Here is a 26252-nt window from a genome sequence, read left to right as displayed (position 1 = left end):
TGATAAGAAGGAATAGAAGGATATGACTAGCGCCACAGAGTGAGCAAGTGGGCAATCTCATGTTCAGGTTAACACAGCAGTTCTTAGCAAACAATTCATTCTGCCTCAGGATCTGGGCTTTTCAGTGTGCTTCAGAGTGAGTGTTTCCAAAGGGGTGGTTTTGTGTATAGTTTATTTTCCACCTTTTCTGAAGGAGGGACTTAAGACTCTTAAGGAAGCTGGAAGTGTGGGTTTCTATTTAAAAACAAGTCAACTTACAAAGTAAAGTAACTTTAAATGTATTTACAGTACCATATCTGCCATCAATTTTCAAAATTACTGTTTTTTAAAGTCTTATTATACTGTTTTTTTCAATTTTATCTCCATTTTTGTTTGAATATATAGCTTGGAGTCTCTATACGTCTGTATACAAAGTACTGTCTAACACACACAAATGACACTGAGAAATGGGGGCTGTATTATTTTTGTCTTGACTAAGTATTAGAGTATTATTGCTTGTAATCATAGCTAATTAAAGAAATACTTGTTTAGAAGTGAAGTTTTTAGTTTGAGTATGTTCATTTCTTCCATTGATATGATTTCCTGGGCTGACTGCAAATAAGACTTTAATATTTAGTACATTTAGTTGAAACCACCAATAAAACACTTGGAAATGTTGACAGAATTAAGGTAGCCAGATTTCAAGGGATCATAGCAAAAACTCTAGCAGAATGAACTGCAAGTTTAGTTTAGTAAATCAAACTAAAATAATATTAGATTAAATAATTATAGGCAAAAGTAAAAAGGCAACAAGTGAGGTGAGGGAAAATAAATGCTACAGTGTCTCAAGTAAAGCTGAGTTACTTGCCTAAGTATGAAATTATGCCACTAAGTTTTGCATTTCAACTTTTGACACAAAGTTTTAGTCCGAATGAAAAAGAAAGTATTCCTTTTACTATAAAGAATAATTGAGTCTAGCAGTTATTCACTGTAAATTTTTCATTTTCCTTTAATATTTTAATGTCATCTGTTTTGTTATTGTTATGTTTTATAATATAATTTTTGTCCCATAAAAGCAGTTGAAGTATCACTTATTTGGTTATATGAAACAGATTTTGAACATAATGACAGTAAAAAGTCTGTAATACTTCTGAAAATACTTTTATAAGGGTTTATGTTTGCAGACAAGGAATGGAAGTTTAATGGAATTGAGACTTCTACTACAGTCAGACACAGTAAATATATCAGTTTGGAAGCTGAATTTTTCATGAAATATTTTAGATGCAGAAACTTCACTTTTGTGAGTGGTTTCACATGCACCAAAACTATTGCCTGCACTGCTTGTTTGCATGGTTACCTTGATACAAGGCTCAGCTTAAGGATGCCTGCTTGTACACAGCAACTTGCTCTTAATGCTGGGGGCCAGAAATAAGAAGCTGTTGATGTAGAACAAGTGAATAATGAGTGACAGGCAGGAGCACTGGGGTGTACGTGTGGTAACATCTGCCTGGCTGTGCCATGGTCAGCCTTCACCTCCCTGCTGCAGGAGCGTCGCAGTGGGATGGGTTCCTGTGGCACTGGGCTGGTAAGGGCTGCTCTGTGCTCCTCATGCTGGCAAAAAAACATTTGAAATGGGGATTGTCTCCCGACAGTCAGGCCCAGCTTGGACAGGGGCAGCCACCCCAGGGAAGGGATGAGCAGTGGCTGCAAACAGCAGCCTGAACCTTTATGGGAGACACCCCTGAAAGCTTCAGTGGGGAGTGACACAGCTCCATGGGCAGCACAGAGAAGCAGAATGGTCATGAGGATGCCAGGCCAACAGAAAAGAGTAGGGTGATAGAAGAACATTAGTTTCCTAGTTTTTGTTTGATTTCATGTGCGTTTAAATCCAGGGGATTCTTACTGTCCTGTAAGTTTTGGCCTAGAAGCTTTTAAATGTAAGACAAAGTCAGCAAAGAAGAAAAGTGCAGAACATTTGTTTTCTTTTAGATTGGCTTCTGTTTGAGTTCTTTATTCTGCAGCTTATTTTAAATACATGTAAACCCACGTTCCTCTTTTACTGTAATGAAGACACTTATTTATCTCTCTTTTCCCTTTAAAATCACTCACGTGCCTAAATATCCAGAATATTAACTTCTGGATTAAATTCTGGGCTAAAAAAGTAGTCAAGAGTTTAAGTCAGCATTGTCCAAACTTTTTTTGCTTGAGCACTGCTACAAATATTTTCATTTTCTTGCAGACCCCCAGAACCTTCAGTATAAAATTTAATGTTTGAAAATTTTGTGCTTTAATGCAATGACATTTCAAATAGCAATTTTTAATAAAGCTGTGAAATGTCAGGTTCCTGAAACATCAGGATCTCAGAACTCCAGAAGGCATCCTGCAGAAATATTATGCATGTACCTTCTGAATTTTTAATTCTGTTGAAGACAAATTAAATATCTGAGTGCTTTCCTGAATGGTACTTAAGCACATCGTTAAGCCCTTGTGTTAATTAGAGTCTTATGCTTTCCCTTTTTGAAAAACCCACCCTGATTCTGTTGTTCTCTTGAATGACAATCTCAGTTCCGGGGATTGTGAGTCATGGAAACTGGAAGGCTTATTTCAGTGATGAATCAGGCCCAATTTAATATCTTTAATGCATCTCTAGCAGACTAGAACTTGAAAATAAGTACATTAAACAGTATCCTCCATGGGACTGCACAGGCAAAAAGCCCAACATGAAGTTCATTTGGTAAATATATTAACTGTTATATACACCAGTTAAATGATGTAGAGATGTTTTCTTCTGTATTTAAAGAGACTAACTAAGACATAGAAAATAGCCATAGTAGTACAAGACTTAAAACCAATTCCATCTGGGGCTTGGAAAAAGCCTCTTTAAAAGAATGTGAAGCAAAATTCTCATTTTATCAGTTTGCAGACGGCTTTGGGAAGTCTGCCGGTTGCCACAGTGAAGGAAATTATTGTGTGAATAAACACAGATAAATTGGCAACCTGCACAGTATTCATTCTTTGTGATGTAGTCTGTGACATAATCTCGTCTAGATAAGAGCCTTTAAAGATAGGCTGTACTGTAATGGTTACCATGTAAAGAATAAAATAGCTGACAATGGATTTTTTTTTCCTTCCTGCCAAGAAGGTGGTTTTTGCAACAAGAATTTTATTTTAGAGCTGACGTTATGTTGAATGAATAGTTTAATATGTTGTTTAAGGAAAGACAATCTTTATGCTTTAATTTTTTTTTTTAATTTGTCATGTAGTGTAACTCATTCACATAACTTACACCTTGGATAACAAATGCTTCTATTTTTTATTTGCTTTAGAATTTGAAAATCAGGTAGGAAAAAGCAAATCTACATTCTTAAGATATGTAATTCTTCTCTTTGTCATTGCTAAGTGTAACAGGATCCCTAAGAGGAGGAAATCTAAGTGAAATATGGCTTTATATACCAATTTGTAGAAAATGCTGTCAGCTGCTTTTGTGGCAAAGGTATAAGTGCATTTAAAAACAAACAAAAAAAAAAAAAACAACAAAAAAAAAAAAGAAACTGGAGAAATGGTGGTGTAATGGGTCTCTTAATTCCTATACAAAGCCCAGCTAAGGTAATATTCCAAGCTGATAAATGCACACACAGACAGGTATAAATCTTGGTGTAAACTGGTATTAAATTTAATTTTAAAAGCAGACCGAATTTATGAGGATAGGGGGTTGTTTGGTTTGTGATTTATTTAAGATGGAAGTAATAGCCCCAACCGAACGCGCTATTCCATTAGCTTTAAAGCTTTCATATTGATACAGTATAAACTGACTAAAGTGTATAACTTCACCGGCAGAAAGTGCAGTAGCTGATCCATTATGGCTTAAACTGTCCTGTAGTTGCCATTGGGTGCATGTGTGTGCCTTTGTGCTGGTATAGCAATGAATTCCTGTGGGACATGAGCTCAAAGTAAAGGTCCTGAGCCATCCTGTTGCTCATCAGTGAAGCACAGTCCCTGATGTGCTTAAAATTTTACTGAGCGAGTCTTGTCTAAGGTCTCTGAAGTGTTTCTGTGGAAGAAAAATGCTGTGAATACTAATCGGAAGTAATTTGTAGTTTAACTGGGGAAGAAAACCCACTACTTGTGGTTTGGAGTCTCAATGAGTGATTCAATTAAGAAAAACAGAGCTTAAAAGTATGTTTTAGGAAAGCCAGTCTGATTGTAATTATACTGGCGAGCTTCTAATTTCTGAGCAAGATTTTTTATGGGGAAGTAAAAGAACTGAAGTGACACATGGCCCATGCTAAGGGAGTTGTTAGATGAGTGTATTGAACAGATGACACAAAGATGGGTGCTTTGGTTCAAAAGAGGAGGGTAGAATAAAAGCAAAACTCCACAGATGTACAGTAGATAACAATGCAATGTTTAACCTACTCTTTTGAATAGATAATTTCTTGTGAGTTATCTTTATTCACACTCATGAAACCAGGAGTACATTACTCCAGTAACAGAAAAGCCTTTGAGGCTAATATGCTTCTAAAATTACTCAACTGTCCAGCAGGATTTCAGAAGGCTCTCTGTTATTGTGTGATTTAGGCACTACAGTAGTTTTTGTTTTTTGCCTTACAGATCTGTGAAAAACTGTCAGACATTTGAGTGAAATTCAGAAGATGCAAGTCATTTGTATGTGGTGTGTTACTGCAGATACTAATCGTTGCAACAACTATCAGTAGTTAATAAATTAGTAATCGGCCAGGTGGCAGAATGGTTTCCAGAAACATTTTGTGAGGAAAGTACAATGACAGTTAGCTTTTAAATGAGAAGTAACTTATTGCTTGGATGATCTAGAATTGGAAGAGTATACATAGGTGTGATCGTTAGCCAAACATTAACCTAGCAACCTAAAGCTGGAAGAAAATTATATCTCTGTAAAAGTTGTAAAGCTCACTGTCTTTGTGCCTTCAGAAGCTTTTTATATTAACCTCTGTGTTTAACAAACCTTTCAGCCTGTCACTGGGAAGGGAGAAGAGTACCAGTAGCACTTAACCCTGGTCTTGGAGATAGTCCTTTTTCAGATATGAGTAACACGGATCAAGCTATGATCCCATCTCTCCCAGCCTTTCTACATTTACTTCTGCAAAGCTTTTATCTGAAAAGTAACTGGTTTACCCCAGGAGCTCCCCTGAAACATGTTAAAGCTGATTCCTGCTTATCTCTTGAGTATTGTTTCTTAAATGCTGAATTGCATGGTTGAATGGTTTACAAAAATAATGACTAATGTTATTGGTGGTGCAGCAAAGAGAATGTACTTAGAAAAGAAGAGAGACTTTCTGGGCAGCAGCATTGTTAGCATGTGCTGGTTAGTTTTACAGATACTTATCTTCTGTGACAGAACAACTGGCCCATGATTTGAATGCTAAGTTATAATAAAATGCAAGTTGATAGGGTAAGCCGCTCGCTGGAAAACACAGCTTGCCATTTTGTGTGCTGCTCTCACTGCATGAGCAGCTGTTAATGTGGGGACCAAAGGCAGGAGTCAGGAGTCAGTTGGATTGGGAAGGAGCAAGTATGGGAGAAATAGAGGGGTAAAGGGGTAAATGAGTCTCATCTCTGTATATATCTGACTGCTCAGCATGCTGCTGAGACTGCCTGATGCTTGGTTACTGCAATCTATCCTGTGTTCCTACTAAACCCAGTTTCTGCCATATTGTCCATTGATGCACTCAAGTCTCCAGTGTGTGTGTTAGCTTCAAAACAAGCTAACAATGCACTCAAGTCTCCAGTGTGTGTGTTAGCTTCAAAACAAGCTAACCAGGGAGTGGGAGAAGAGACTTGAGTGCCAGGAGCTGCTGTGGGACAATGAAAGTCAGGGGCTTTTGGGTGTAGGGGCCAGAGCCTGGGGAGGAGCAGGGTGTGGGTTCCTCTATCAGAGTGAGATTCCCCTAGGCTGAAGAGGAGGAACAGGGCAGGGCTGTCAGTGCTTGAGTGCTCTGTGTGTTCACAGGGATGCTGATAAAGGCACTGTTTTTCTGTCTGTCTTGATCTGTCACACCATCTCTCTCTCATTCTCTTTTGCTGTATATCTGCCTGCCAGTGCTGCGAACACCAGCAGCTGGATCTGGGGACACAGAACTGTAGCAGCTCTGTGTCTGTCAGGCAGGGAGATGAAGACTCACCCTGGTTCCTGAGAGTAGCCTAGATTTGGCTACTCAGATGCTTTGTGGGGTTTTTGCCAGTGTTTGTATAATTTCATTTTTTCCCAGAAACAGGTTTACATCTGTTTTTACATCCTTGTTAAGGAGGTTAAACAGGACTTGGTTTAACAATTATGCAAAAAATCCAGCTAACAGAACCTCATCCGTGTTTACTAGGATTTCTTCATTAACAGTTGCGTTGGTTATTTAGCTTTTAATACATTTGATGTGTTCTCTTATGCTGCTCTAATCAATTCACTTACTATGTTAAGCTCTTCATAGAAGTCTTAGATCTTTAGCTGCTGTGGTTTCAGCAATAGTTGCAGTCTCCTTCAACTGTACACCTAAGGGTTCACTTTTTTTTTTTTTGTTTTAGCAAGGCCCATTTGTCTGTTACAATGTTGATTGTTGCTATTTCTATCCTTACCCTTTAATCCTTTATGTACCACATCCTGTATTGTGACTTCCCTTACTTTTGTTCAGGGTAAATCTAGCAGATGTGCCTAGCAGACCTCTTCAAATCTCAATGCAGGTACACAGGCTAAACAATCAACCAGTGGAGCTGTGCCCTATTAGGAACAAACAAGGCAAGGAAACATCTGTGAATGTAGCCTCTGAGGCAGGGAGAAAGCTTTTGTGCTGAACAAGTTCTATTCTGTTTGTGACGTACAAAACTTTGTCTCATTTCCTTGAAAACAGAAGGGACATGCAAAAAATTCTTCATGCACATACTGTCATTCTCTGTGTGACAATGAGTAGTTCAAGGTGTCTTTTAAAATAATTTTTTATATGCATGTTGTATGCTGTGGTAAAATCCACAGTTGGTATCTGTGTGCTTTTTGGTTAGGGAAAGTTCTTAGAAGGGGAGAAAAGGATTTCTTTTTTGAGAGCATCTGGCCATGGGAGAAGCTTTTCCAGGGAACAATAGGATAGGCAGTAATAGATGTGCTAACTGTAGAGCTCACACTTGGGAAGTTTTCTTAGAGTAATGGAGAAGAAACGCAAAATTAGTCCAGACAGGATGAGAAGAGGGAAGATTTTTCTGTTAACTCAGAGAAGAACAAGTAGAGTTTGTTGAATCTATAAGGGCTATTGAAGATTGCTGGTGTGCCAAGCAGTTCTGGAGGAGAAGGGCCCTTGTTGCAAAGACGTAGTTGGGCAGAAAATGTATTTGTTTACAAATTGCTGTATTTTACCTCTCTCTCCCAAAAGAATCTGGGTTTTCAGAAAGAAGGCAGTTTTTGAAGTTTATGTTCTAATAAAACATCATTTCTTTCAAGCCCTTTTGGTATTTTTGGTGTGTTCACTTAAAAGAAAAGGTGCAGGCAGATCTGTCTCAAAGCTCTGGCATGTTTGAAATCAGTCATAGCATAAAAGTTAAAAAATGTTATAGCTGGTGAAATACATTAGGTCACCTTTAAAGAAATCCAACTGGTTGTGTCATGAGGACTCATGAGAGAATTTGAAGAAAACTTCGCATACCTTGTTGAGGAAGTTTTTTATCATGTTTTAGAAATCGTTTCTCAGTCTTAGCCGTTTGTTGCACAGTTCCCATTGGCTGTAGAAGATACTGGTGAAGCTGCATAACATATTAGGATAGACAAAATGTGGGATGACAAAAATGAAAAAAGAATATTGCCCTGCACTGGACTTACCTCTTTGAAAACCAAAAGGAGCACACTTTGTTGTACACTTTGGCTGATGTGGGTTTTCTGAGTGACTGGGGCTGGGAAGGAAGCCTTCCCCCTGGGGTGGTACTGCTCCATTACCTCAGGCCTGGGCTGCATCTAAGGTGGCTCTCCGGGGACAAGAGGAGTGGCACGATTCCTTGGAGATTTCGTAGTCCACACCACGTTTACCTTCCTTATCAAACAGAGAGAGAATTACCCTGTGCCGATGCGCTCTTCTCCCTGATGCCCTTCCCTTGCCCCGACTAGCTCTGGGAGAAGGGGCGCGGGCAGATTTCTAGCGCTTCCCGCTGAACCCTCACAGGGCTTTGGGCAGCACTATCGGAGTTCGGAGAGCAGTCAGCGACCCCCACGGCGATTTAATGAAGAGAGTCTCTCTCTGGAGGGCGAATTCCATTTATTGAAATCCAATTGGGAATACTATAATTCGAAGGGAACCAGGCGTGCCGCGCCTGTGTTTGCCGGAGTGGCGCGGGCAGGGCGGAGCGCGCTGGAGCCCGCCAGAGAAAGCCTGGAACGAGCCGTGCGAACGAATTAAATATGGAATGGGGGAAAACCGGGCGGCCAATGGGGTAAAGCCACTGGGGGTTCGAGGGTAGTGGGATACGGGGGTACATCCAATGAAGGACAGACAGGGGAAGGGTCCCAGGTCCTCTGCCTATCACCCAACGTCCCAGGTGGAAGATTCTAGGTGGGGGGGAAGGGACACTGAGTGACAGACAGGCATCTGGGGTAAACAGGGTGACTCGGCATTTTTGGGGACAACGGACCCGCGGGGAAAGACGGGAAAACCCGGGGAGAACCGTTACAGAACCGGGGATACATGGAACAAACCTATACATAATACAAATGTAATAAAACATAAAAAACACAACTCCACAACCCTGCAGATGCATTTCCTTTATTCAGACAAGTCAGGTTTCCTGTTATAAACAAATAAACTAACCAAACACAAAACTTTCCATTTGTGTTCATGAGTGGAATTGCAGTTCAGATGTGATCCCTTTTCCCTGCCCTTCAGAAGGTTTTATACAAACTAAGCATTAACCTCATTCTATATGAAAAGTAGTCTAGGCTTTTTGTAACCTAAATGATTCCGTGATATTAGGACTTTGGAAAGATCCAGATTTCTAATTTTAATTACTTTCAATTAGTTTTAGTTAAGTGTTTCAAATATATATCTACTCCCTGCTTTAGACTGCTCAACCAGAATTTGCCTGTTCCAGACCTGGGGAGATGCTGTTGTAAAGCTTTGTGTTTTAAAACTCTCCTTTTGTCTGCTTGTCCTCAAGTCTTACCTTACTTTGATTTCTGTTTTTCTTAAAATGCAATGATTGCTTCAGAAGTTGAATTTGAAACTTGAGACAACTCTCTCAAAATTTATGCACATACAGTTTTTTTATCTAATAGCTTGTGAACTTTGTATGTCCCTGCTATACATTGCTTGCTTTTTTGCAAAGAGATAATATTAGTTATATAAGAAGTAGCCTTCAAAATGTCAGTACAGTGTTTGAAAACATTGAGTAGTCATGAAGAAAACAGATAAACAGATTACAGGATGAGTAGTCAAAATAAATAAATATTGAAAAGGCTTGAATAAACAAACAGCATACATCAGAAAGCAGGGTTTGGGGTTTTTTTTATACTGGCCATTGGAGAAGGGGCTGCAAAAAAGACAGGATTCAGAAATGCATGATTTAATGTCCAAGACTGATCAAAGAAATTTATAACAAAATTATGGGACATGTGTCTATGCATATGAGATGAGGAAGAATTTTAAGAATTGAATTTAGTGAAAGAATTATGAAGCTTATTAGTCTTATTAATTGTTCTGCTAAATCAAAGCTGGCATTATGGGTAGAAGTGAATTGATCTTTTAAAAAAATACACATGAGTTACAGTGGATTTTTTCCAAGAGTTTGAATCACTGCAAATTTGAAAGATAAACAGCTTGAAAGTTGAGATTAATGATGTTTTTAAGATGGGTAATAAATAATGCTTGAAACTACCATGTTAAATTTGAGTAAATATTGCTCAAAAGAGGACTTAAAATTCACCTGGAGACAGTAATGGTTTGTAAGTTAATGAGCAGAACTGATGGGTGTTAGATAAGGCACTGAAGGGAAGACTCTCAGCTGGTGCATTTTGGGACACCTCATTATGCCAGTTCAGGGATGCCAGCGTCTCTGATGTTTGTGTGCACATTTCTACTGGGTGATGTCTGGAAGTGGTGCATTTGGGTGAAAGTTCCAGTTTCTTTAGTCAGTGCTAGTCATGTTTGAGAGTTACAGCTGCCCTGTAATTTTCAAATGTTACCTGAAAATGTATTTTTTTTCCTATAATATTAGTAAATAGTAAGAAAAGGTACTGAATAACTCCCAAGGCTTGCAAAGGTTCTTTGCAAGCCTTGGGAGTTAAAGTGCAAGGTGGACTGTTCCTAAACTCAGGTCCTTTGTTTTCTGCAGTATTTCCAAGGTGGACTGTATGCATGTTTGTTTATGGAATACGGTAAATAAAAGAACACTTTTAATGAGTTTGCCTTGTCTGAAAGTGGTACTCATTATGTTTGAGCCTCACAATTCATCTGCTTATGCACAGCAGTTCCACTGTCTTGAACAGTTCCACACTTAGTCTTGGGCAATGAGATAGTTGCAATCTCTTGGGAGCGATTTCTGTAGGGTTGCCTGCCATTTAGGGAATCCTGTTTTGCTATAAAAAGTAAACTTTTCTATGTACCTTCTAGTCCAAGACTTTCTGTGATTCTATGAACTGCCTAGTCACAGCATTTATGAGACCTGTCTGCACCTCAAGGGCGTTTTGTTAATAAAGTAATACACAGAATATCTGTTCTTAAAATCAGACTTTTTAACCTTCATCATTTAGCACATTTTTCAAATGTCAAGAATTAAAATCAACCAATAGTAATGCCTAAATAAGTTAAAGACCAATACTTTTAAAATATTTATTGGGAAGACGAGTAATTTGTTCTCAACCATGTATAAGACTGGTGAAAAATCAACAATGTAACTTTCTTTGCTCACTAGTCACATTTTCTTTATGCCTGAAAAATGATACTGCATTCAGTTTCATTGTGTTTGACATTCCCAGTATAAAAAGGATCTCTTAACAAGGTGAGATGAAAATTTGCAGAAGTGACTGGAAAATCTCTCTTATGCCATTCCCATCATTTTTTTTGTGGGACAGTATGTTACTTTTCCAATTGTCAGATTCTCTTTTTTAAACTTTTTTTTTCTTTTTTTTTTAGGTCTGCCACTCTATATTTTGACCGTCTTTTTGTGTCCAGTAGTTCACAGAAAATTTATTTTCTGAAGGAAATTTGAAAATCAACAGAAAGTTGATTTATGCTGATGAGAATGACTAGGATAGTTAATTGCCCATTTACTCTAGAGCAAATCTGTATTTTCTTTTTTCAAGTATTGCATCTTTTTAGAATTAATATTTACACAAACCAAATACCAGCTGAATTACTGCTGAACCATTTTTCAATGAGGAATTGTAAACAGCAACAGTGACTTCAGTAAAACCACTGCTTTGTTGATTTAAACTCCTTAGCTATAATGATGAAATACATGTTATTCAGCAGGGTTGTGGACTTAAGAAGCCTGAATTTAATGAATGATGAGCACCATTAGGTTTTATCACATTGCATGTAGTGCCTAAACATAGCCCTAAAGACTAAACCCAAGTAAATCCCATTTAAACATTTTGGCTGAGGAAATTATCATCATCCATGTGTTTAAACATGGAAGTACACTTAGAGAAATTAAATAAGTGTGATAAAATGAGTGTATTTATAGGAGGATGTGCACTTGATATTTATTTTTAGGAATGAGTATTCAGTTGATTATAACTTTACATGTTTTCTTGTGAAATCCTTCAATTCTGGCAGATAATAGATATACCAGTGTATTGTTTCAGTTATTTTTAATACATACTTCTTATGAGCCCCAGTATATGAGAAGCTGTTCTGGAGAGCTGGTCCCCTGTCAGAAAGTATGCTGTGGGGATTTTTGTTATTTGTTTGTTGGATTGATAATTTCCATGTAAAAAATCTTGCCAGTTAATTTTTAGTGAATTCATGAATGCTTTAAGTATTGCTCTTATAACTTAGCAAATTATACCTATTTTAAGGGTTTTATATTTTAAATGTAAATAAATTAATTGAATGTCAGAGCATGTACTAATTGATGGAAGGAGTATTAGCTTCTTTCCTGCCTGTTTTAAGAGAAAAACCATGTTCATGACTTCTGTTTATGTTGCTAATGAATAAGGATTTTCCCCAATATATTATAGTAACAGACTGTGAGTTAAATGCCGAGTAACGCTTTTAGGAAGTAAAATATTTATACTTCTTTGTATTAAAAGTAAGTTCAATTTTTGTCAATTTTATGGACTTGTCTAGAAAGGAAATTATACTTGATAAATAATTTAAATTCAACTGCAAAACTACTATTATTGAATAGTTAAATCTATTTAACATAGCTATGCAGTCTGGACAAAGGTTCTCCAACATTCCATTTCAAGAAATTACTTGCATTTCATTAGAAGGTATTGTCACCCATCAAAGTAAGAAAAAGAAAAAAAATTAAAACTTGGTTTCTAATAACTATGTGACAAGGGTGTATGTATACTGACATTTTTCTAAGAACACTTAGCTATGCATTTGTAGCAGGGAACTATAACATATCCATTTCTAGACTTATGAAAAATGCAGGGTTCTAATTATCTCATGCATCTTATTGATATGTTTTCTTTCTAAAGTAGATACTGAATTTTATTTCCTTCTATGATATCATAGGTTATCTGTTAATAGAATTCTTTCATTTCCATTTGTTCAACCCAGAAATATGAATGTCTCAGAAATCATGTTGCATTTTTCTAACGTCTGTACAGTCTTTCAAATTCCACAGGTCTGTGGCATGATTATTTTGGAGGTACACTTCAATGAAACACATTAATAAGCACTAAAAAAAATAGAGTATAAATTGACTAGCTGCTCATGTGAGAGTTGTTTGAAAGTGATTTTAATTGAACACTTTTGCATTTCTTTTAATTTGCTGATTTAAGTTGTGGCCATAATATAAAATTCAACCCCAGCCTTTTTTTTTTTTTTTTTTTTTTTGTTTGTTTGTTTGTTTTTTTAACCTGTAAATCTTACTGGTTTGCTTGTATTTGTATTTGTTAATTCTTTTATCACCTTTTGAGGACAGGAGACAGTTGTCACACTTGGAGAAATACATAATTTGTGATTAGCTAGAGGAAGGCTAAGGAAGTGAGAACCTTTTAGACTCTATCTGCATCACATACTGTATCCAACCATCTGAACAGATAAAAGTCTCTTAAATTGCATTGCAACTCTTGTTGTGGATTGACCCTGGCTGGACACCAAGTACACTCCCCTTCATCCTGGTCTCAACTTCACTCTGGAATTTTCTCTCTCCTCCCTCCCAGCAGTGCAGAGGGTCAGGAAATGGGTCAGTTCATCACACGTTGTCTCTGCTGCTCCTTCCTCATGAAGTGTGGGACTCTCACAGTCTTCTCGTGCTCGGTTGTGGGGTCCCTCCCCACAGCATGCAGTCCTGCAGGCACAGATTGCTCCAGCATGGGTCCCACACCAAGTCACAAATCCTGCCAGTAAAGCTGGCATCTACTATTATATTTATGACAGTAAAGCTGCTCCAGTGTGGACTTCCCACAAAGTCACAGCCTCCTTTGACCATCTGGTTGATCTGGTGTGGGGCTCTCCACAGGCTGCTGCAGGTGAAGCATCCATGGACTCCATGGGCTGCCGGGCCAGCCTGACTCATGCTGGTCTGCACCCGGGCTGCTGGGGAATCTCTGCTCCAGTGCCTGGAGCACCTCCTCCCTCTCCTTCTGCACTGACTTTGATGTCTGCAGGGCTGCATCTCTCACATATTCTCAATCTTCTCTTCAGCTACAATTCTGTAGTTTTCTTTTTTTTTTCCCCGCTTTTAATTACTTTATCCCAAAGGCTCTGCCACCATCGCTGATGAGCTCGGCTTTGGCCAGCAGTGGGGCTGGCTGTCTTGGAGCTGACTGGCACTGGCTCCGTAGGACATGTGGGGGAGCTTCTCACAAGAAGCCACCCCTGTAGCTCCCCCATTACCACAGTCTTGCCAGGCAAAGCCAGCAGAGACCGTGCATGTAGAAGCACTCTGACAGCTGAGATCTACAGTTGATTCTGTACCACCATCTGTAGGCTTATTGCAGTGCAGGTCACTTCAGCATTTGGGGCTTTTTGTCTCTTTCCCTCCCCACCTGTAGAATAAAGATTTTAATATTTACTAGCTTTACAAAAGAATGTTGAGATTCTGAAGAAGAAATCTGAGATCAAATACCTACCACATACATATTACTCTTATGTTAGCAGAAGCAAAGAAAAATGGTTGAATTACTTAATTATGCTTTAGTTACAGATATTACCATATTAAGACGAGAAAAATTAGGAAGAAATTTAATCAGTCACTTTGTTTTTGCAGGTTCTTTCATGTTGGTGAATACATCTGGAAGATTTTCAGGACAGAAAGCTCACCTCCTGATGCCCCATCTGAAAGAAAATGATACACATTGTATTGATTTTCACTATTATGTTTCAAGCAAAAGTGGAGCTAGCCCTGGCATTTTGAATGTATATGTGAAGGTTAATGATGGTCCTATTGGTAACCCAGTCTGGAACACATCTATCACTGCCACTTGGAGCAGAGCAGAACTGGCAATTAGTACTTTCTGGCCCAATTTTTATCAGGTATGTCTTACTTTCTATGAAATTTTGTTTCTTATAATAGCTGTCTCATTTTAACTTTAAATCAAAATAACTTTCAGTATTTCTGGTTGATGATCATCTTAATCAGATTTTTGTACATGATGCTAAATGTTTGTTTTTACATACATATGGCTTTGTTTCTATGTTTATGTATATTTATTGAAGTGTGTGAAATGCACAAATGCTCTAAAGGTGGATGAAATAATTATGCTGGAAAAAATCTAGAAATTTTGCCATTGATTTCTGTCAATTATCTCTGCTTCTCTGTAATAAATTCACTTGTTCTTTCAGTTCAGTAGGGGTGGTGGAATTGAATGCCAATAGATTTTATTACAGTACAGTCTTCAAGTTTGATTTAGATCAGCAATACTTGTTGCTTTAAAACTAGCAGAATCCTTTGAATCCTCAGTTCAAGTCTTAACTCTGAATGAAATATCCATTTGTCCAGTAGTAAACATAAATATAAAGGTAGATGTCATAGGAATGGGATTTTGAGTGCATCCTAAAGATTCAGGGGAATTTCACTTGACAGTCCCTTAGGATGCTGGGTTTTTGTAGGAAGGTTTAGATTATACAGTTACTTACTGTTCTGTAGTGGTTCAGTGTTTTTCCTTTTTCCTCCTGTGAAAATACAGTCTGTCTCCACAAACGAGTAACTTAGTTTAATAAGAGCAGACCAGTGGCATAGAGGTGTAACTGAGGCTCCTGCATCTTCACCTGAAGTTTGGAAAGTTTGAATTGTGTTTTATTTGTTTGCCTGTACTGAATATTATCACCATACTTATGGTTTGAAACCTTCTGAAGAAAAGCCATCCCAAAGATGTCAAGTTCCTTGACTGTAGACCTCCCTGGGAGGTGCAATGTTGCTCTTCCACCATGCTGTTCTAGACTGGGACACCCTAATTCTTACAGCAATGCCCCAAGTACCAGTGTCACATGTGGCAGAGTCTTGTTGCACTTCCTGCATTTGCTGTTTCAGGTAACCAGGTATTTGTTGTCCCGTTACATTTTAATGATGCGTTTGGTAATGTCCACTGCTGGTACTCTGGGAGGCTGCTCCTTTCTGTGGCTGCAACAACTGATTTGTTAGGATGTCTCAAGTGAACTCAATCTGTCCTTTTCAAACCCTTTTTCTTTTAAGGAAAGAAAAAAAAAAAGCTGAAGAACTTTCTGGAGTCATTCCCCTATGATTGTTTCACCCACAGTGAAACAGATAGTCCTACTCAAAAAGATGAGTTTGGAACATTTTATTCTTAAAATTTGGGGTGCCTGGCAGTGGATGCAACACTTGAAGACCCAAAAGAGCATATTTTTTTGTTTTTTATTGCCACTGAAAGTGTGGTCCTGGGTTGGATATTGGGTATTCACAGGGTCTGCATTTACATCCAGTGTACTACTCAAGATTCCTAGGAATTGCTGCAGCTGCGTTGTCAGGGCTTCCTGGAGAGTATTCAGGGAAAGCTTACAGACATCTCAGCAGACTTCATGACGGATCTTTTATAATTGTCTGCAGGCTTGATGAGGTGATACTCTCATGCGTTTTCGAGAAGAGCAGGCATATTGTCAGAGCTGAGGTTCACTTCAGCTGTGTAGGAGAAGCTGTGTGCTACCTAATTCTCTGGAGCACAAGGCTTTATCTTGATCATAAAGTCCAAGCTTGGTTTAGTCATACATCTCTCAGGTGAAAGGGCAGTGTATATTTTGTTGCCTGTCAGGGTTCAAGGAGTGTTTGCTCTCTGTCATTTGGTTTGGTTTTAGGTCATCCTGTGAGGAACAAGGAGTTGGTATCCATAATCTTTAAGTGTCTCTTCCAACTCAGGACATTCCCATGATTCTCTGACCTTACACCAAGACCTCATGTTGCCAGTTTGATGCCAGTGTTGAGAATGCCTTCCAGTGCTGCCAAAAGGCCTTTCTACTTCCACTGAAATACTGAGGACCACTCTGTGTTGTTAGCTTCAGTGGATGTTGAGAGAAGAGGATAGAGGATAGGCAATTTTGTGGCTGACATTGTGTATAACTCAATGGTTTATAATGTGGAATTTAGTGGAAGGTTTTGTGAACATGGTGGGTGGTTCAGGAGTACTGAATACTGAGTAAATGTGTGACTATGTCACTTCTGCCCAAGTCTGAAATGTCCCCATCTGTGTAGTGAATTAGAGAGCTTACAGTTTTCTGTCTTCTGAAAGGACTCAGGTTTTTGTGCAGCAGAACTGCTCTGGAATCAGCAGTCAGTAAAGAAGGTTATGCTTCAGAGTCTCACTCTAGCTCTGAATCAAAATAGGGGAATTTTAGTACAAGAAGCCTTGACTCTGACTATTAATTTTAAGGTAAATTAACATATTCTTAAAAATACACAAAACCTCTGACAGTTTGAAATGTTATTACTAATGTTATTAATAATAATCTGTGTCAGATTTCTGACAATACGATATATATGATATTTGGCCATAGAAACAGAAGGATAACCTTTCCCATCCTCTTTTTCCTCAAGACCTGTCGTCTGGACTGTTCACCCTTATTTGTAGGTGAACCTTTACATGCTTGGATGGGGTACTGCAGTTTAGCAGATTACCATGCATCAGCTGATGTATAATAGATGCCTGAGCGTGTCTGTAATAGATTCCATGTGCTCTCCTTGCTGCTGGAAATGTTGACATTTTTTGCATAATCTTTCTTTCACTGTGGAGTATAGTAAGTAATTTTCTTTGCATTTGCTGCATATAGTCTGAAATAATACCTGGTTAGGTACTGCAATTTAGCTGATGTGCCAAAAGATCTTATGCTATGTTAATATCCATGGCCGAGCAGGGAATCAGTGTTAAATACTGTAGCTTCACTGGTTTCATTGTAAATAAGCTCATTTATTTTCAAGGAAGTGCTGTCACCATTTTAAGAGCTTACAGTTAATTGTCTTCATTTTTGGTTGCTTCCATTCTCTCAGAGATCTGTGATGCAATTTCCTCACTTGAGTGCTGACATTTGCAATTTTTCATTGTTTCTGAACTCCTTTCATCAGTTTTCATGCTTTTTCTTCTTCACAGAGGGGAAGACAGGAAGTTAGAGCTATATGTGGATCTTGTGAGAATATGGCTCCAAGTTAGGTGACAGCTCAGGTGACTGCAGGAATAGTGGGGAAGGCACAGGACTCACTTGGTAGGTATATAACACAGTACCAAGTCAGTTTCCTGAGCTACTATTCATTTTAGTCCAAAACTCCAACCTCCTTTGGCACAAATTCACGTGTTCCACACAAACTCTCAAAAATGTACAAGACTTCCTCCCAGCGATTTTCTGAGTTTGTCTGACCTTACTGAGCATAATTGAGATGGAGCCCTTTTTAACTTTTCTTACACTAAGGTTGGTAGCTTCCCAATGAGTAATCTCCAAGAGAAGACATGACATTAATGGGTGAAGGGACAAAGCAATGTAATTGTGTGATTGTTGTGTTTTAAATCACATAATCTGTGTAGCCATCCACATCTGTGAATGTTTTATAATTCCATTCCCTTAGCAGAACACCTGCAAGATGTCTAGATGCAAATGAAACCGAAATGTACTACAGAACTCTGAGAACAAATTATATATGATAACATTTCAGAGTTATAATATTTATACAATTCAATGTTTTTTCAAACACAGTGTGTTGTGTCTGTTTTGCTGTTGAAAAATGTAGGCAAAATAGCTCCCACTAAATGGTAGCTGACTACAAATCAGATTATGTAGTATGGAGTGAATTTTAATCCAACTTCTAAAGATTTCTTGGTTCAAACCACATATTGTGAACGCATACAAGCAAAGTGTTCAAAAGATTTAATAATTAACAGTAGTTTATTATTAGAGCACCAGTTGCCCCAGCTTGTAAATATTTCTCAGGTTGGGTTTCTATTTAGAATCGATTCGTTAGTAGTGCAGTCTTTGAACTAAATAATTAATTTCTTTTAATGAACCCTTTTTTTTTGCCGGGTAATTACTTGTATATGTTGCACGCCATGAATTTCACAAATCACAATTGCAACCTGCATGTAACAACATTAATTGTTGATTACTTGCTGATTATTTAAATTGTCAAGCATTCTGACATTTAAGGATATATTTAATTCCATAATTAATGATCTTCTAAGTACTACTGCCTAACATCTGCCATTGATTTTAGGGTATGTCTGAACTGCTGTCCAGTTAGTGATAACAGTGTGCTTGCACTAACATGGGTTCAAGCTGCCAAACACCTTCTGAGTCCAAGATAATCAGCACAGCTTGTTCTTTTCTGCTGTGCCTGCTGGTCTCTGAGCTATTTGTTTCGACATAGCTGGTGTATTTCTGCAGGTGCAGTCTTATTTCTGTTTTATAAAATCACTTTAGGAATGCTCCCCTGAGGAAGCATTGCCTTCCTCTTTTTAACATTGTGCCCAGGAGAAATTGTTTGCTTTACTGAGCTATTGTCTACTTGGTGCATCTTAAGCAAGAGCATCAAGGAGTTTATCGTGCCTTTAGAGACAGCCTGCAAACAAAACAAAGCTTCACATAATTCTTAAGACCTTCACCCTTCTCCTAACTTGAGTAGAATTAGAATGTATATGGAAAAAGAGAATTTAATGTTACATAGATTTTGCTGTAAGTGGCAAGATTGTTTTTAGATTCTTGGGGAGCAGTCTTAGTAGGTTGAGAGGCTCTGAAATTGACCCTTTGAGATACAATCATGAAAAGGCTCCTCTTCTAGTGAGGAGAGAGTGGCAGGGTTTTTTCGGTGTATGTTTTTATTTTTTTAATGTTTTGATGTTTTTTCTCATTTGGATTTTTTAGCAGGAGTACAATCTGGTGATTTCAGGGTTGTTTTCCCTTGGTTAGTTAATTATTCTCAAAACAATTAGTCATATTTAAAATTAATTTTGTGTTTTAGAAGTGTTGCCATTTTGGAACATCACAATATGCAAAAGCTACTACTGAGCTGAGTAAGGTGAGGGGATTGTGTTCCCTGCTTCTAACCCTTCAAGCAAGCAATTTAGCCCAGCACCACTGCAAGTCACACACTGTCCCCCTATCAGTTTTTATATTTTGAATTATTTGCTTTGTACTTTGCTGGAAGTCAGTCATGGCAGCAGTGAACTGAAACAAATCTTGATTAAATAAAACAACAAATGCTGCAGATTTAAAATCCAGAAATTGAATTGAAAAGATTAAAAATAGCTTCCAGTATAGTAACACAACTGTCTGTGCCACTGCACCATCTTTAAATGCAAAATCTTATGAAGCTGGTGTGAAAAAATGTGGTAAGACCCTGGCAGTAATTCCTGATCCTTTTTAGTAAGGACACAAAGGAGTTACATGGTATGACTTCACAGAGATGAGATTTACACTTCACCATTCTGACATGTTCCCCTGTAAATTAGGAGTTTAGGGAATAAGAAGCAGCAGATCAAACCTAACTTCTAAAATCTGGACTTAAGCATACATTTGTTTCATAACCTGCTTTGTACATGTTTTGCTTGGAGTTTGGCTCATGCAATGTACTTAAATCCTCATCTAGGACAGAGTATTAAGCTTCTTGTGCAGGAAAAGTCAGGCTCACATTCTCGTGTGTTGTGTGTGTTGCATTCAACTGCACACATACAGTTCCTGAGCTCCACACATACAGACTCCTTTGAACTCCAAAGAAACTTTGAAATGCATATTGCATTTTGAAAAACAACCTGTGTCAGGCATCTTAAATAGCTCTCCTTCATTGACTTATGTGCTTTGGGAATAACTATTTTGAGAAAGATGCGCCAGGGCAAACCACATACCTAAATTTAAAAACTAGCAGAAGTCTAAAAATGGTCACAAGTATGGTGCCATGCATTTTTTGTCATAGACACAAGACTCTGTTATTTGCTCCTGTCTCTTGTTCCTAAACCAGAAAAGTATTTGGGCCTTCAGTAGAGAAATACAAGATAGCAACTGGTTTAAAAACAGAAAGAGAATAATAAGACTTAACAAGCCTTAATGTCAGGTGTCGCACTACGACACAAAATAGCTCACGTGTACCTCTAAGATCAAAAGAATAAAAGGAAGTTAACTTTATTTCTGACTCTGCAATATATAGAATTCTAAAAGTGACCATGGATTGGAGGACGAAATTGCTACCTGTCTAACCACACTGGTCAAACAGGAGTTCTCTCCTCCCACAAAGAATGCAAAACAATCATTATTTACATGACAGTGCATGAGAAACTCTAGTAGAAATATGTAAACATCAGAAGGTATAGAAAACTTTTAAAATAACTTTGAAACTTTTAAAAGAAGAGGGCAACAGTCAAGAGTTCAGTTTTCAGGCTGGATTGTTTGTTTCTTTGTGGTTTTGGATTGGCAGCAGCCACCAAAATGTTGTTCCATGTGCTTGAGCGCAGGTGTGAGTGCCACGTGGTAGTCATGTGAGAGTGAGACATGGCAAGGGAAATGGTGTGAAACAAATTCCCATCCAAGGAGGTTTAAACACAATTTAGGCAGCCCAGGTCAGTAAGCTGTGATGGACCTCTGCTGCAGGGCCTGGGAAGGACCAGGCCAGGAACCTCCCTTCACACAGCTTTGCTGCTGTTGTGATAAGGCAGGTAGTCCTAGGATGAGTCAGAAGCAGGGGAAGAATTCAGTACACAGGGTACAATCCAATTTTCTGGAGAGAAACTGTTCCCAGTGCCTTGTACAGTACAGTCAGAGAAAGGTGCTCTGTGCAGTGAAACAAAGCAGGCAGAGAGGAGAGCGCAGTGTGTGATACAGCACAGCCTGCTGACTGGGGATGCAGGGGGGCAGGATTGCAGCCTGAGCTTAAGCAGCTTAGTACTCCTTTCTCTTTCTTGTTTTTGCAAAGTGCTATTTTTAAGTCATGTGAAGGACAGTGTTTATATTAGGTACAATCCACCTTTTGACTGAAAGTGCTGTAATTTTGCAGCAACAAAGGCAGGAATTTACAAAGTGAGGTTGTGTGGCAACAAAATCTGTTTATTTCTATTGTTCTTTGGAACAAACGAGTTATCTTGAGTCGCACATTTTCAGCAGTAAGCATTTATGTTGGTGAGCAGACCCCCTTTCTTTGTTTGTATGTAGCAAGGGGAAGTGGCAGGAATGAAAAGCTAATTTTGCTCTTCAGTGAAGCAGGGAGGATCAGGGACAGTGCAGTGCTAAGCTGCTTCCCTGCTTCCTGTTTGGCAGGCCTGCTGCAGGGAGAATGGTGTAAAACAGCTCTCAGGGCAGCATTCAGCAGTTTTTCCTGAGCAAATGGATTCCGTGTTTTAACCAGTTGTTTCCGGGCTGATAAGGTGGCGGAATAATAGGCAAAAAATCCAAGGGCCGCCCAGTCTTATGTTGCTGGAGTGTTTTCTCTGTTTTGACTGGAGTCTTTTGTATTGCCTGCAGGTGTTGCATCAGCCATGAGAAAAGGCAAAGTTTGGAGGTGTCATTAAAAAAGCTAATGCTTATAGGCCAAGCTACTTTTGAAATGGAAAATTAGGGATAAAATTTGACATGAAATAAGTTTCTAGGTTTCATTTCTAATGAATTTACTAGGAAAACTGATCCAGATTTGTAAAGAGTCATGACATCCCTCTTGTAAGGTTTTCAAGGCTACCAGAAGTGTTTCTCAGGTCTCTCTATGTCACAGTGTGTATCACTCTTACCAGGACTTTCCAAAACCTGTAATGCATAGGATCAAATTACTTTTTTAATTTAAAAAGGGAAAATGCTTAGTTAGCAGATATTTGAGTCCATAATCTTCATTCATCAACTCAAATAAAACAAAATACTGAATTTGTATACAGCAATTAATGGTATTTCACAGCCTTTGAACAGAAGAGGGATTATATTGCTATGCTTGGAATAAACTGTCATGTTTATACAATCTTAGAATGATTTAAGTTGGAAGGGAGCTTAAAGATTATCTAGCTGCAAACTCCTGTTGTGGCTGGGACACCCTCTCTAAAACTAGGTTTCTCAAAGCCCCATCCATACTATCTTTGAACATGTTGGGTGGGGCTCAGTTTCTCTGGGAAACCTATGCCAGTTTCACCACCCTTGCAGTAAGGGTTTGCTTACTAATATCTAATTTAAATCCATTCTCTTTCAGTTCAAAGCCATCACCCCTTATCATATCACTATGTGCCTGTGTGAAAAGTCCCTTTCCAGCTCTCCTTTAGGTCCCTTTTACTGAAAGGCCCTAGAAAGATCTCCAGTATGTATACATGCTTATAGGTACACTTGCAATGTGGTATCCCATAATGTGACAAAGTTGAATGGAGCTCTGAACAGTCTGGTCTAGTGAAAGGTCTCCCTGCCCATGACAAAGATGGCCTTTAAGGTCCCTTCCACCCCAAACCATTCTGTGATTCTCTGATCCCTGGTGCCTTGCCTTCTTCAGGCTAAATGACCCCAGCTATCTCAGCCTCTTCGTAGAGGACGTGCTCCAACCCTCTGACCATCTTCATGGCCCTTCTCTGAACGTCCTTCAAAAGAGTTTGTGCCCTTCTTGGGGGCCCCAGAGCTGGATCCAGTACTCCCGGTGGGGTCTCACTGAAAATGGAGCAGAGGGGGAAAATCACTTGCCTTGACCTTTTGGCCATGACTGTTTTGATCCTGCGCAGGATGCAGTTGGCCTTCTGGGCTACAAATTCACGTGGCTGGGTCGTTTTGACCTTCTCATCCAGCAACACCCTCAAGTCCTTTTCCTCAGGTCTGCTGTCATTGCATTCTGACCAGTCTGTATTTGTGCATATTTTTTCGTCTGTGTATGAATCAATATTTCTTTTTGACAATGGTATGTCACTATTGGCTTTACTGCCTCTTTCTATGTACTAAAAATGGTATATTCCGTGTCAGAAGAGACTAAAAGTTATGGTCATTAAAGTTGGTATCAGTTTGACTATTGCTTGTAATGGAGGCACAATTAAACTGACAGTATTTCAATTTATAATTCTTTGTAACTTACTCTCTTCATGTCAATAATTGTAATTCAGTTGTATGTCCAACTGGCATTTTCTTGATACGCTGCCTGGCTTTTTTGTGGAATGACATTTTTGGTATTTTGTCTAGAGATACAGCAGGGTATTTTAGATCAGTTGTTGAGTTTTTCTCTGCTGTTGTCATTGACAGTTCTGATTCAGTTGTTTCAAGGTTCTAGTTTCTGCGTATGAACTGAAGGAATAGGAATCTACAAGCTTTTTTTGGCTATGAGTAGATTGCAATACTGAGGTACTTAAAGCCTCTCAGAGAGCCTGTAGCTAAGCTCCTGTTATGAATTATAGAAATTATTTTGTGATCTACTGAGGTATTACAAATATTTTCATTTCTAAAACTCAGGTTATGGGTCTTGCTATAAGTCAGGTGGTTCTTTAGAAAAGACTCTCCTATGCAGCATTTTACAAAACAGTTAAGTCTCTATTATCTGGCAGTCGCATTTCTAGCAGAAAACTTCTGACTGGTTTGGCTGGCTGCTCCACAGGTGTGCGTGTGCCAGTTCCTCAAGATATTTTTAGCATTTAGCACGTCTGAAAGCTGAGAACCTGGAAAAAAATACTTTACTCTGCAGTGGTGGGATCATGGATCAGGTGGGCCTTTCAGATGGCTCTGTGTAGCTGCTCTTATGCCAAGTGTTCCATAAGAAAGAGAGGGTTGATTTTTTCTTTTTTTTAAGATTATATTTCAGTAAAACCCAGAAAGTTAGTTAATGTATTTTTCTTCTTAACAGAGAAAGCTCAAAGCCAGTGGAAACAAATCAGTAATGGTCCCCAGCCCTCTGTGATTTTAGGGGCAGGTCTTTGCATGCACACCTAGATTCAGTTGTCTCAGGGACTTACCTTGTTGCAGCATATTTCCCTGGGAAACATTTCCATCATTTCTGAGACCTGTTTGTCTGCTCCCTATTCTCGTCTACGGTGTTGTAACGTCCCTGCCTCAGCTGCAGGTTTCTAGGTTCTCAAACCCTGTGGTCTTTCACTCTCGAATAGGCTCGGTAGCTCTTCAGGAGATGGAGCAGTCTCTGCCTTTTTACAAGAGCCTCAGCATTGTTACTTTTTTTCAGAGATTGTAACAGAAATGAAGAATGTGCAATTTGTCGTATTTCTTAATAGAGATAAATGCTTGTTCTTTTTTCAAAGTTCAGCGAATGAAAACAGGAGCTGCATTCTTGGGTCTTGCACTGCTGTTAAAACTTCAGGTTACTTAGTGCACAGCACCTCTCTATTTCCATTTCAAGGCTTTTAAGATGAGGGTAATAATCATGGTTAGAAAAGTTATTTCAGATCTCTGAATGCAGGTTATTCCCTGAGCCTTTGCTCTTTCTCTTCTTTAAGAACTTCTTCTTCCCAAGATAGTTAAGACCAATTCCATCAGGAGATTTTCTTCTTTTTAGGAAAGAGATCCTTTGATATTTTGAACGGTGTTGCTCTGGATGTTCTACTAAATGCTGGGAGCCAAATCCATACCCTGTTCAGCCTGTTGCTGTGGATCAATAATACCAACTTTAAGAATCAGTGGAGTGCTACCTGGCATTTAGAAAGCCAACTAATCAACCCTTTTCTTGCAGAACTTGTTTCTGAAAAATTTCTTTGGTGGCATTTGGACTTTGCTCATTGACATCTTGTGTTTTTTTCTTGTTGCATGATTCATGTAGTGGTAACACTGGCGCTTTAGGTTAAAATTTTGTGTAGATGGGAGGTACAATTAGAATGAATCAAGTATTATTTTCCTTTTCAGCCGTGTGGACTTAAGGCCATATTTACAGCAATTTTATTCCAGTGAGACTGGGAGGGAGAAATGGACAGAGGTTAGGAAGAAAAAAATCTGGGAGAGAACAACAGGTCAGTGTCCATAGGTAGAGGAATGAAAAACAAGGGAGAAGGCAGAGGCAGAAGGGCATGAAGGTTTTTCTCACCGCAGGGTTTGTTTTAAAATTAGAATTGTTGTTCTGAGAAAGTTTATTCAACATCAGGAAATTATGATATATTATGGAGCTGTATGTTATTCTCACAGCATATTTTCGTTTTGTATCATTCAACAATGGATATGGTTTATAGTGTCTGCATCTATTCCCAGGTTAAGTACAGCATATGTGTGAAAAATGGTTTCTAAACTTCGGCTTCCTCAGGGTGCTTCCAGTTACAAAAACCAATTAGAGTTAACTTCCCGAGCAAAAGTAAAGTACTAAAAAAAAAAAATTACAACCTGGATTTTAGCATGAACTTCTTGAGCATTGGTATGGAAATGTACCTGCTAACATTACTGGCATATTTTCTTCTATTCCATATGAACATTCTTGGGATGTTCAAACTAAGTCTGCCAGACTTTGGAGAGCTTTACTTTAGAGTGTACTCAGTTCAAATGATGAGAACGGTCCATTTATTTTGTGACCTATTTACAGCCATTAAACAAGCTGTGGCAAATGGATCTGCTTTGCTTAATTCACTGCAATTGGTGGAAGAATAAAAGCACGCAAAATAAATTCCTGAAAGTAGGAATAAATTCCTGAAAATAGAAGTGTATGATACCCTGCAAATCTCTGTATACTACAAAATTGTAACTTTTAAAATAAAAGCTGTTCATTTTGCAAGACAAAGAGTTGAAAATAAAATATTCCTCTTA

General features: G+C 38.6%; 1 protein-coding gene across 13 annotated transcripts in view; it reads left to right on the top strand.

Annotated features, from left to right (window-relative positions):
- Nucleotides 1-26252, top strand: part of PTPRM (protein tyrosine phosphatase receptor type M) — a 441751-nt gene that overhangs the window by 120963 nt on the left and 294536 nt on the right. For all 13 annotated transcript variants that reach the window (XM_030265998.4, XM_072924519.1, XM_030265997.4 and 10 more), the window contains exon 3: nt 14365-14630. In XM_030265998.4, the coding sequence (XP_030121858.2) occupies nt 14365-14630 (266 nt within the window). The remainder of the gene's footprint in view (nt 1-14364; nt 14631-26252) is intronic.

Source organism: Taeniopygia guttata, chromosome 2 (assembly GCF_048771995.1).
Source record: "Taeniopygia guttata chromosome 2, bTaeGut7.mat, whole genome shotgun sequence".
In the NCBI taxonomy this organism is placed as follows: Eukaryota; Metazoa; Chordata; class Aves; order Passeriformes; family Estrildidae; genus Taeniopygia; species Taeniopygia guttata.
Note: the sequence above shows the minus strand (reverse complement) of the source record. Positions and strands in the feature narration are given on the sequence as shown.